This window comes from Podarcis raffonei, chromosome 8, assembly GCF_027172205.1.
Source record: "Podarcis raffonei isolate rPodRaf1 chromosome 8, rPodRaf1.pri, whole genome shotgun sequence".
Classification (NCBI taxonomy): domain Eukaryota; kingdom Metazoa; phylum Chordata; class Lepidosauria; order Squamata; family Lacertidae; genus Podarcis; species Podarcis raffonei.
This window is the reverse complement of record NC_070609.1, coordinates 7,770,620-7,783,232: the sequence shown is the minus strand read 5'-3', so window position 1 is coordinate 7,783,232 and position 12,613 is coordinate 7,770,620. Positions and strand designations below refer to the sequence as shown.

Here is a 12,613-nt window from a genome sequence, read left to right as displayed (position 1 = left end):
TTCAGTACTGGCCCAGACTTGGTGGAACGCTCTGTCACAAGAGACCAGGGCCCTGTGGGACTTGACATCTTTCCGCAGGGCCTGCAAGACAGAGCTGTTCCACCAGGCCTTTGGTTTGGACTCAGTCTGACCCTTATGTTTCCCTCCCCTTATGGTTTTGATCTATCGGCTACTTTTAAAATGAGGCTGCATTTTAAATTGCATTTTAACCTGTATTTTAAATTGGTCCCCCCCCCATTATGTTTTTATTGTAATTTTACTGGTGTTACCTCCCTGAGCCTGGCTCTGGCTGGGGAGGGTGGGGTATAAATAAAAATTATTATTATTATTATTATTATTATTATTATTATTATTATTATTCACACACACACAATATTCATATTCATTTAGAATAAAATAAAATAATGCAGAGGCATGACTTGCTACCAAGCAATGTGGGCGCCTAGCTCTTTGTCTTCTTGCCTTGAGAAGGCCTCTGATGCATAAAGTGGCAGCAGGTGCACATTACCGTATTTTTCGCCCTATAGGGCACACCGGCCTATAGGACACACTTATTTTTTGGGGGGAGGGAATAAAGGGGGGAAAAATATTCCCCCCCCCCGAGCCCCAATGAGCAAAGAAGCCATGACAGCGAGCGGGATGGGGCTTGGGTTCCGGGAGCGAAGGCGAGGTTGCGCAACCTCGCCATCGCTCCCGGAGCTTGCGGGGCTGGGGAAGCCCGAGCTTCCCCCGACGCCAGCCCCCAGAACGGGTCCGAGAGCGATGGCGAAGTTGCGCGCAGCTTCGCCATCGCTCCCAGAGCTTGCGGGGCTGGGGGGATAGCTTCCTGAAGCCTGCATTCGCCCCATAGGACGCGCACACACATTTCCCCTTCATTTTTGGAGGGGGAAAAGTGCGTCCTATAGGGCGAAAAATACGGTAATTCTACTCCCGGGCAGAAGAATAAAAAAAGGGAATGCAGTTGGCATCAAATCAATGACTGGGAAAGCTCCAAACCTCTGCTTTTGCTGAGTAAGAGCTCCCAGACCTATCCAGTGATGAGGACGCAGCTATGACGTGTGTTGGGGAGCTTTGATTAGCAGTTTTGAGGCTGTCATGTTAAACTACAGGTAACTCCCCACCTACGTGGGGTTTACGTTCCGAAGCACCGTGCATTTAAGTGAAATCGTGCACACAGGGAACGACACAGAAAAAGTCAGCAAGCTACACCTCTGGAAACTCTTGGAAAACCCTTTCAAAAATAGCAAAAATCCACTGAACTTCAGCACAATCGCTCCCTCCGAACTTCCTCGCTCAAACTCCAACTCTCCACAGGTCTCAAAGTAAGTGCAAGGGGTCCTGGGACCTGCACTTGCAAAGGCTTGTGGGATTGTTTTCTCACATTTTTTTCCTGTTTTAGGGCCATTCTTGCCTCTTTTCGTGCCACTTCTGGGTTTGTGGTAATGCACGCGTACACGTTCACATGTGCCTTGAATGTGTGTAAATGGGGAGTTGCCTGTATTAACTAGCCAGATGCAGTTACATTATTTATTTATTTATTTATACCCCGCCCATCTGGCTGGCTTTCCCCAGCCACTCTGGGCGGCTTCCAACAGAATATTAAAATACAATAACCCATTAAACATTAAAAGCTTCCCTAAACAGGGCTGCCTTCAGAGGTCTTCTGAAAGTATGGTAGTTGTTTTTCTCTTTGACATCTGAACACAAGATGAGCGCTTTTGGATCCACCTAGTCCACTCTCCCTGTTTCCAAAAGTGGCCAGAGAAGCCCAAACAGAATGTGCACAGGCTCCCAAACGCCGCAAACCCAGAAGTGATTGTTCCAGTTTTGCAAATGTTCTTTTGCAACCTGAGTGTCCAATCAGAAGGTGCGATTTGGTTTTCGAACGTTTTGGAAGCCGGACGGACTTCCGGAACAGATTACGTCCGACTTCCAAGGTACGACTGTACTTAAAAACTGAACTCAGTGTTGCCCAACACTACTGTTCATACTGAAAATACAAAATTTCCCTGTCTAGAGTTGTTGACAAGATCTCCAGGCTACTTCCCCAAAACCAAATTAGGAACAAGGAGGATTCCTTGTGGCTGGTAGCTAATGATAAGCCCCTGGCTTTCTTTCCTCCGAAGAAACATAACACTTGCCACTGAGTAACTTAAAAACAGCACAATCCCCCAAACCTGAGGTTTCATGTTTCTCGGAAGCTTTGCCACAAGATCAGTTCCAAAAATGGTAAAAATCTGAAAGTCGCACGGGGTTGCGTGCTTTCTTTTGTTCATATGCTTTCTATCAGGCCTAGGCAAACTCCGACCCTCCAGATGTTTGGGACTACAATTCCCATCACCCCTAGCTAACAGGACCAACTGTCAGGCATGATGGGAATTGTAGTCCCAAACATCTGGCGGACCGGAGTTTGCCTATGCCTGCTCTATATGCTAAATCTCTGAGGAAAGCCCAAGAGTGCTAGATGACAGTTCGTTGTTCCTTCTGAGCTGTATTATATTTCTGTTCTCCAAGACTGTGACAATTTACATTTCTGGTTCCTTTGTTTTCCTTCTGTATTTCTCTACACTTAAAATTAATTAAAAAACACTCTGCGGGAAAGGGAATGTAAGTGGTAAAGGACTCCACGGTGGGAATGTTGTCAATTTAGAGAACGTAATGACGAGACCGTAGTCATTTGATTGCAAGAAAATTTAAGTCGCTCTTGTCACCACCACGCCAACAAACTAAAAACAAAAAACCTCCAGCGCATCTCTACATAACATTCACCTCCAGCGCATCTCTACATAACATTCATACAAGCCTCCCAGTCCAGGATTGTTCATTTATCTGGGGGGGACGGACACACAAGAGACACACTACCCCTTCCCCAACTCTGACCTCAAGATGAAGTGTACGCAGACGATGCTCTCGGGCTGGGAGTTTTTGCTGCTGGAGATGACCGTGGCTTGAGTCTGGGTCCACAGGTAGCCGCCGTTCCTGGCCAGGAAACGATACTGTCCGGTAACCGCCTGCCCCTTGCTCAGCACTACCAGAAGGAAGTGAAACACAGACAGTCTAGAACAGACAGACAAACGGATAAGCTGGGAGGTGGAGGCGGCGAGACAGGAAGGCGGAACAGGCGGCAGCCACTCTTGTTTACAAGCTTACGGAACTGGAAATCCCCCACCAAGGCAGATTTTCTCCCTCTTGACGCAGAGCGTCCCACTCATCTTTAAATGCCTGCAAGGCCCTTTTCGCTGCGCTGGTGCCCTCCTGATGCGTTGGGCTAAGGCTGCATCCACATTTAAGGCATTACAACTTGACACAGTCCTGGCTTCCCCAAAAGAATTATGGGAGCTGTATTTAGTTGTTAAGGGTGATGAGAGTGTTTAGGTGAAGGGACCCCTGACCGTTAGGTCCAGTAGCAAATGACTCTGGGGTTGCGGCGCTCATCTCGCTTTACTGGCTGAAGGAGCCGGCGTACAGCTTCCGGGTCATGTGGCCAGCATGACTAAGCCGCTTCTGGCGAACCACAGCAGTGCACGGAAACGCCGTTTACCTTCCTGCAAGAGCGGTACCTATTTATCTACTTGCACTTTGACGTGCTTTCAAACTGCTAGGTGGGCAGGAACAGGGACCGAGCAACGGGAGCTCACCCCGTCACGGGGATTCGAACTGCCGACCTTCTGATTGGCAAGCCCTAGGCTCTGTGGTTTAGACGAGTGTTTAGGGGAGGCCTATTCCCCTCAGGGACGCGGGTGGTGCTGTGGGTTAAACCACAGAGCCTAGGGCTTGCCGATCAGAAGGTCGGCGGTTCGAATCCCCGCAACAGGGTGAGCTCCCGTTGCTTGGTCCCAGATCCTGCCAACCTAGCAGTTCGAAAGCACGTCAAAGTGCAAGTAGAGAAATAGGTACCGCTCTGGCGGGAAGGTAAACAGCGTTTCCGTGCACTGCTCTGGTTCACCAGAAGCGGCTTAGTCATGCTGGCTACATGACTCGGAAGCTGTACGCCGGCTCCCTCGGCCAATAAAGTGAGATGAGCGCCGCAACCCCAGAGTTGGCCACGACTGGACCTAATGGTCAGGGGTCCCTTTACCTTTACTATTCCCCTCACAGAACTATAGTTCCTAGTGTGGTTTAGCAATCAACCCCTCTTGATGCTGAGAATTGCAGCTCTGGGAGGTATACTGGGGTCTCAAAACAATTCTCAGCACACTTAACAAGCTGCAGGTCCCAAAATTCCTTGCGGTAAGCCAGGACTGCTTAGTGTGAATGTGGCCTACAATTCTGACCAGCTCCAGCCAGCGGGGCTATCTTGGACTACAGCTCCCATGAGCCTCAGCCAGCTTGGTCGTGTCAGGTGACAACTCAGATGAGCCCCAGCCAGCAGGAACATGTTTTCTGGAGCTCATGGGAGCTGTACTCCAAAAAAACTGGGGAAACGCCAGGTTGGCAAAGACCTGCTCTTATCTGCAGCAGAAATTGGAGAGATTGTGTCCACTGTTCCCTCACTAAGTCACCCCCTTTCGAAGGGACCCCACAGTTCTCGCCCCGCCTTGTTTGTGGCTTGTTGAAGTGTTGCACAGGAATGGTCCACTCTGCCAGAAACATCATTTCATGTTGGCTCAATTACCTCAGAATCCACTCTACATTCAGTGCCGGCAATAAGGGAAAGAAAGGAAACTGAGGAATTTGTGGGGAATTTTGGGGGGAAATGTACAGCGACAGGGACGTTGAATGACAGCGCATGCGGGGAAGCAAGAAAAACTGGGAGCCGCGAGGAAGGCACCAGCCCACTCTGTTGATTTTGGTTTCCCAGTTTTTGCCTTTAAAATAATGAGGACTAGGAACTTGCTTTTAAAAATAGAGACAGGCAACGTTGCAAAGAAATTGGCTTCTCTGTATTACGATGCCTGATTAACAGAAGGAACTGGCCCAGGACACAGCAGTTGTCCTGTTTGGTTCCATATTGTGTGTGCTTAAATGTGTGTAAAAAATATACATTCTGCACACACACACACACACACACACACACACACACACACACAAGCAAAAGCTGAATCCACCAGCCTGCATGAATCATGCAAATGAAGTTAGTATTTATCTGATCATGTGGCCTTTCGTTTACCCTGCTTCCACCAGCCACAGACAAACAGGCAAAGAATAAGGCAATGCAAGCAGTCCCCAGCCGTCTCTGTATTCTGAGGTTCTACCCAACACCTCTTCAAGTTTAAGGACTAGAAACTTAGTTTAGGAGAAGTGAGAGCCATGGCTTTGATTCCTGATACTACGTTCTGTACCCTGCGCCAAGCCCGCAATAAAGCAAACTGGAGGAAGGCCACATCTGCACACATTTAAAGTGCAATGATACCACTTTAAACAGCCATGGTTTCCCCCAAAGGATTCTGGGAGCTGCGGTTGCTTAAAAATGCCAACAGTTGTTAGGACACCCCATTGCTCTCCCGGAACTACAGTTCCCATAATTCCCTGGGCAGAAGGATGGATTATTAAATCACTCAGGGAACTGTAGCTCTGGGATCAGAGGGGCCTCCTAACAAGTCTCATCTCCCAGAATTCTCTGGGAGGAGCCATGACTCTTTAAAGTATGGCACGTGAATGCAGTCAAAGTTCTTCTCTTTTCCATTTTTGCTGCAGGGAATGGTTTTCCCCAGATCAGGATCCCGCTCCGTGTGTGTGTGACACTCAGGGAAGGTGTAACTTACGGGTGTTGATGCTCTTGCTGACAGAATCAGAGTCCAGGGCGTGGATATACTCGTAAATGGAGCAGCCCAGCAAGTCTTCAGGCGTGTAACCAGCCACCTCTGCAATCCTGCCCGGGGAGATGTCATGTGAGAGAGGCAGAATGGAAGATCTCTACCCAAGGGTGGAGGCAACTGTTCCAGTTCACATGTACCTTTACAAAACCACCACATCAATGGCCTAGGGGCTCAGATACCCAAAAACAGCTCCCTTATTTTATTTAATTTATTTCCAGTATTTATATATCGCTTTTCAGACAGACTTTGCAAAGTGGTTTTTGCGTAAGATCATGACTATAGGAACCACTATGGGCTCTGGATATCCCTCATGCTTCTTTCTTCACTGCCCTCAAGGCAAGATGGCAGAAAAAGTCAGAGAAGTTCTGTCACCGCCAATATCTCCATCTTGTCCATCACTTCCTCCTGTAACTTTGGGGGGAGGTCCTCAAAAACTGCCAGGGCAAAGTAGGGTGGGAGAGACACCCAGCGGAGATCCTAATTCTCAAGCAGGAGGCGGGTGCTGCATTGCCCGTTCCCGGAAAGTGCCGGAACATGGGACCCCCAGGCTCCCCACCAACTGCCTCCAACGGACCGCCTCAGCTCATGGCCTGATCCTGGTCTTTGTCAGCCTGGTTTTCTTCCAAATGCTATGGACAACAACTCCCATCAGTTCAATGTTGAGGACCCTGAGTTAATTCTGCTACAGTCATACCTCATGTTACGCTTGCTTTGTGTTACGTTTTTTCAGGTTGCGTCCCGCGGCAACCCGGAAGTACCAGAAAGGATTACTTCCGGGTTTCGCCGCTCGCGCATGCGCAGATGCACAAAATGGCACCACGCGCATGCACAGAAGCTGCAAATCGCAACCCACTGACTGTTTGGAGTCAGCTGGAAATTCGCTGTCAGTGAGGAAGACCATTCAGATTTGACCGTTGGAGGGGAAAGCCCTTCTGAAGGAAGTTTACCTCAGAAAGCGTGGCTGAACATGTCCCCCGGCCCTCAACATGGCCTGTAAATACAATCCTCCTCAAGTTATATAGTGTTCTTGTTCCGTTTGCCATTGGGTGACGTATTAGAAGTTTCCTTTCTCTCTGGGCTCCGTCTGCTTTACCCCAGTCGCTCTGCTTGCCCTGCGAGCGCCAGCCACCATGGCCGTTTAGGATGGCAATTCCCCTCAGCCCCACCCGGCGCAATTTCCCAGCCCTCCGTGCCTCATGCTCACCTGTCGTCGCAATAGGTAAACTTCATGTCCATGGTGTGGCGGCTGAGGAAGGTGCCACTGTCCAGCGGGGTCTCGATGTTAGCGGGGTGCGGGATGGCCTCGCAGATCAGCACCAAACACCGCAAAGGGGGCTCCACGAAGCTGCCTTCTGCCTCCTTCCCCCCTGCTGGCTTGGCGGGCGCATAGGACCGCATATGGCCGGAGCAATGGAGCACCTGCGAGAGAAGAAGAACTGGGGCAGTTCCAACCCACCAATTCATTCACAGACCCCCCTCCAGAAGGTGTTCTAAGATGGCGCTGCCTCTCAGAAACATCCTTACATTTTCATTCATGCTGCTTGGGTTTCTAAGACTTTAATTTTCAGATGTAAAGGTAAAGGGACCCCTGATCATTAGGTCCAGTTGTGGCCGACTCTGGGGTTGCGGCGCTCATCTCGCTTTATTGGCCGAGGGAGTCGGTGTTTGTCCGCAGAGAGCTTCCGGGTCATGTGGCCAGCATGACTAAGCCGCTTCTGGCGAATCAGAGCAGCGCATGGAAACACTGTTTACCTTCCCGCCGGAGTGGTACCTATTTATCTACTTGCATTTGAAGTGCTTTTGAACTGCTAGGTTGGCAGGAGCAGGGACCAAGCAACAGGAGCTCACCCCGTCGTGGGGATTCAAACCGCCGACCTTCTGATCGGCAAGTCCTAGGCTCTGTGGTTTATCCCACAGCGCTACCCACGTCCCTAATTTTCAAATAACGAGTTGCAAATACAAAACCACCCGTCGCGCGTCTGTACGATGTGTCTATCCCACCTTAACAGTGATGGGGAAAGGAATATACAGTGGTACCTTGGTTCTCAAATTTAATCTGTTCCGGGAGTCGGTTCAATTCCCGGAATGGTTCGAAAACCAAGGTGCGGCTTCCGATTGGCTGCAGGAGCTTCCTGCCTTCAATCAGAAGCTGTGGAAGACATTTGGCTTCCGAAAAATGTTCGCAAACCGGAACACTCACTTCTGGGTTTGCGTCGTTCAGGAGCCAAGCTGTTTGATTACCAAGGTACCACTGTAAATACACACACACACACACACACACACACTGAAGAAAGATAGTAGTCATATGTGCAATCCCACCCAAAAATATAAAAAGGTATTATTATAATCACAATCATCATCATCATTTTGTGCCGCCTTGGTGCTGGTCCAAGCCATGGTTTTCAGCCCCCTCATTTCTACAACTATGCCCTCGGTGGCGTTGCCACAGTGAGGCCTTTTTCCAGAGTGGCACTTTGCTCTAGAGCAGATTCCCAAACTTATTTGAACTAAAGGTAAAGGGTAAAGGGTAAAGGCACCCCTGACCATTAGGTCTAGTCGCAGACGACTCTGGGGTTGCGGCGCTCATCTCGCTTTACTGGCCGAGGGAGCCGGCGTACAGCTTCCGGGTCATGTGGCCAGCATGACTAAGCCACTTCTGGCAAACCAGAGCAACACACAGAAACGCCGTTTTATCTATTTGCACTTTGACGTGCTTTCGAACTGCTGGGTTGGCAGGAGCAGGGACCGAGCAACGGGAGCTCACCCCGTCGCGGGGATTCGAACCGCCGACCTTCTGACTGACAAGCCCTAGGCTCTGTGGTTTAACCCACAGCGCCACCCATGTCTCTCTTTATCTGAACCCTTTTCAGGGAAAAAACAACAACCTATTACTCCATGCCCCCCTGGAAAGCTACCTTCTTTAAGAAAACAAACAGAAAGATGCAGGGACAAATTTGTTTTCTTTTATTCATCTGTGTTTCTTTACCGCCCCCATTATTTTTATTCAACGCTCCTTCCCTGCCTGCCCCCCCACCCACCTTGCAACCGAGGCTACTACCACACCTCTGGCTGTTCCAGCGCCCCCCAGTGGGGCGGTATTGCCCCACTTTGGGAAAAGAGCCCTCTTTCCCACATACTCCCAACAGAAAACCCATTTGGTTCCATGCACACCCTCTTAAGACGCATTCGCTCACTTTCCAGGTGGCGGACTTGAGGTTGACGGTGCGCCCCCTGGTCGTGAGGGTGCTCTTCATGCGCAGGGAGAAGCTGCGTTCCGTCTTCACCTCCTTCTTCTTTGAGAAACCTGGGGGGTGGATTAGAGATGGAAAAGCCTGTCAAGATCTGGGGGGCACTAGTCCAAAGGCTGGTGCAGTGAGGGAGCAGGAGTTGGGGGTCTGGGGAGGGAGGAGAATGTGCTTCTTCTGTGGCAGGAAGCGGAGAAGGGGAAATCTAGTTCCGCACATATAAACGTAAGAAAATGTAGGGAGGGCAGTGCCATGTGCCACACTAGACCTGGGAGAAGCGGGTTCAAATCCCACCCCTCAGCCATGAAGCTCCATGGGTGGCCTCTGTCTGGTCATTGTCTCTCAGCCTGGCCTACCTCACAGGGCTGTTTTTAGGATAGAATAGGGAGGGGGAGAGAGCAGCATACACTTATCCAAGCTGGTGGGTGACCTCGGGCAAGTCGCAATCTCTCAACCTGACCCTCACAGGGCCCTTGTGAGGATATTCCGTTCCATTGCATTCCACCCCATTTTTTGCTGTTTCTCCCCACCAAAAGCCACACATTCTATGCCTACTGCGAGCATGCACACCAAGTAGTTTTTCAGGCCTCCCCAACTCCATGAAAGTTCACCCTCCACCCATTTCTTTAAAAAGCGTTTTGTACAGTGGTACCTCTGGATGCGAACAGGATCCGTTCCGGAGCCCTGTTCGCATCCTGAGCAGAACGTAACACGTGACTGCGCGTCTGCGGGTCACGTTTCGCCGCTTCCGCGCATGACGTCATTTTGAGCTTCTGCGCATGTGGCGAAACCTGGAAGTAACGCGTTCCATTACTTCCGGGGCGCCGCGGAGTGTAACCTGAAAACGCTCAACCTGAAGCATATCTAACCCGAGGTATGACTGTACTTCTGTTACTCCTGCGAGTCTGCGGACACCTCCCTGGTTGTTTTCATGACAGTGGGAGAACAAGGCCACCTCCACAACATACATTTTTAAAGTCCTATGCTACCACTTTAAACAGACATGGCTTCTCCCCAAGAACCCTGGGAGTTGTAGTTTGTTTTGGGTGCTGAGTCATTAGGAGACTCTTAATTCTCCTCCGGGAACTACAGTTCCCATAGTTCCACACTTCCCAGAATCCTTTGGGGGAAGCCACGATTGCTTAAAGCGGCAATGTTCCTGCTTCAAAACGCACAGTGCAGGTGGGGGGGGGGTCCACGTCTGCTATTAGCACATCACGAGGAGTCTGTGAGATAAAGACGCTCTGTTTGTGTGTGGGTCATGGGGAGGAACATTTCTCAAGGCCCAACGGGCATGCAAAGGAGAGGATGGGGGAGAAGCACTCACCCTGCCTTGGGCTCAATACATCTTGCAGTTCTTCTTGATCACAGGGATGAATGAAGTCAAAGACGCTGTGACCAATGAGCTCCAGCTAGCGGAAGGAAAGAGAATTGGGGACATCAGAAAGCAACGCACGGGGCGGGGGGAGGTTGAAGCCAGCACACTGCCTCCGCTAAGCCTAGCGGGACACCATATGCTAGCAGCGCATGCAAAGGAGCCGAGATCTGCTAGAAAGCAGTCAGTTGGTCTGGGCTCTCTGGAGCCAGCCAATCAGAAATCCCACCCCCTTCCTGTGTTCCCTTTCACTCTCCCACGTACGCCAGAAATTCAATAAAGCCGCATCACATATCGCAAAGGGCACATTTTCCCGAAAGCCTCTGTTTTGCTTTTAGATTGCTTTTGAGGCTCGAGCAAAAACTTCTGCAGCCGTTTCAGAGCAGGCGCTTAGAGGAGAAAACCACCGGCCTCAGTACAACCAGCACCGTCAGAGTGGAAAGCGAATTTTGCCCATGTCAAGAATTCTGGTTGCTTAGTGATAAAGAAACGCATTGGTTCAACTTGGTTTTCAGCAACTTGAGTGCATTCCGTTTCCAAAAAGAGGAAAGTTAAGGGGGGGGGAACCCCAGCATGATTTGAAAAAATATTTTGGAGCAAATGTAATAATTCTCATGATTAAGAAAAGCAAGATTTTGGAAGTGGAAACTGGAAAATGCTATTTTCTAGCAACCCTTTCCTGAGGGCGAGATCTCCACTCCCAAAATCACAGGGCTGAGTGAAACGTCAAAGACATCATCACGCTGTAACTACTCCAGTAAAATAAAACAATCCATTCAGCAATCAATCTGCCCCAGGGGATTTTTTTCCCGCCTTAGAAAATACCCAGAGGAATGCCAACACTGAGTGCGATTCAGCAAGCATGAAAGAAAAGCGTTGTCCTTAATTTTCCAGTGCACACAAAATAAAGACAATATGAAGCCTTTGTTTCCGGACTGCCAAGTTGCACAAGTAATTTCAAAGTGCATAGCAACCACTTCCACAATGAACACTCTCTTTCAAAAGGTCACAGGCTCTCGCCCCAAACACTGATCTTCATTGGGCTGCCCTGTTAACATTCTGGGCTGCTGTCTTCCTGGTCAGGCCCACCCACAGCCCTTTGCCCTCAGGGTCTTGGTTAGGAAGCAGCTGCCTGGAAGAAAAATCTTGGGGTGACCTCTTCATCCTGACAGTAACAGGGGAGTTTGCCATCTTCCTATTACAGATCAAGGAAGCCAGAAGCAGGAAACCTCTGTATGCCAGCTGCCAGGGTTGTGCTCATGTCCTCCTGGTGATTTTCCCACTGGTTGACCATTGGAAGAAGAGGATGCTGGGCTTTGGCTGAATCCAGCAGGGCCCATCTTAAGATCCTATGCTGCCCACGGCAGAAATGTCCAGAGTAAAAACAATTTGCCAAGTCCCCCATTAGAGAGGGCGTGATCTCTGGGGAGCTTCAGGCACCAGGCCGTTTGGCAGACCAAATCTGTGTTATGTCTGCAAACATGACGCGAAGGGCCTGGTGTGGTGTAGTGGTTAAGAGCGGTAGTCTCGTAATCTGGGGAACCGGGTTCGCGTCTCCGCTCCTCCACATGCAGCTGCTGGGTGACCTTGGGCCAGTCACACTTCTTTGAAGTCTCTCAGCCCCACTCACCTCACAGAGTGTTTGTTGTGGGGGAGGAAGGGAAAGGAGATTGTTAGCCGCTTTGAGACTCCTGAAGGGGAGTGAAAGGCGGGATATCAAATCCAAACTCTTCTTCTTCTTCTTCTGGAGACAGACAGGCCGTGCATCCACAGCAGTGACCAGAGGGGAAATGACCACTGGGAGGAGCGCAGAGAGAATACCGTATTTTTCACTCCATAATGTGGCAATGTTCAGGGATGCAGGAGAGGATATATTGTCTGATTATATCCTTATCCAACTTGTGTTAACAAGTTCCCCAATTTCAGCAGAGTAACACATTCCCCTTTATTTTAAGTTTGCAACGGCTGCGTTTGCTCAGGCTCACTAAAGCCTCTATAATAACTGTTCTGGTATTTTCCCCTTATTCCCTCATAAAATAGAAGAGACGACACAGTCTTTTACAAAAGTATAAAAAGAGTTTACTCGCATTCTGTTCACAATCAGATCCCAGAAGGCAGACTTATCTTAATGAAGTAACATACACTTGGAATCTATCTTATAAGAAGACAGTCCCTTTGTCCTCTCTTGGCTGGAAGCCAAGAGAACATCTTTGGCTAAGCAGATGTTGCTTCTT

The 12,613-nt window shown here is 49.7% G+C and overlaps 1 protein-coding gene across 3 annotated transcripts in view; it reads right to left on the bottom strand.

Moving 5' to 3' along the window:
• Nucleotides 1–12,613, bottom strand: part of HIF3A (hypoxia inducible factor 3 subunit alpha) — a 56,747-nt gene that overhangs the window by 10,543 nt on the left and 33,591 nt on the right. For all 3 annotated transcript variants that reach the window (XM_053401883.1, XM_053401882.1, XM_053401881.1), the window contains exons 4-8: nt 10,332–10,416; nt 8,954–9,063; nt 6,964–7,178; nt 5,706–5,812; nt 2,881–3,028 (exon numbers count right to left, since the gene is read on the bottom strand). In XM_053401883.1, coding sequence (XP_053257858.1) covers nt 2,881–3,028; nt 5,706–5,812; nt 6,964–7,178; nt 8,954–9,063; nt 10,332–10,416 — 665 coding nt within the window. The remainder of the gene's footprint in view (nt 1–2,880; nt 3,029–5,705; nt 5,813–6,963; nt 7,179–8,953; nt 9,064–10,331; nt 10,417–12,613) is intronic.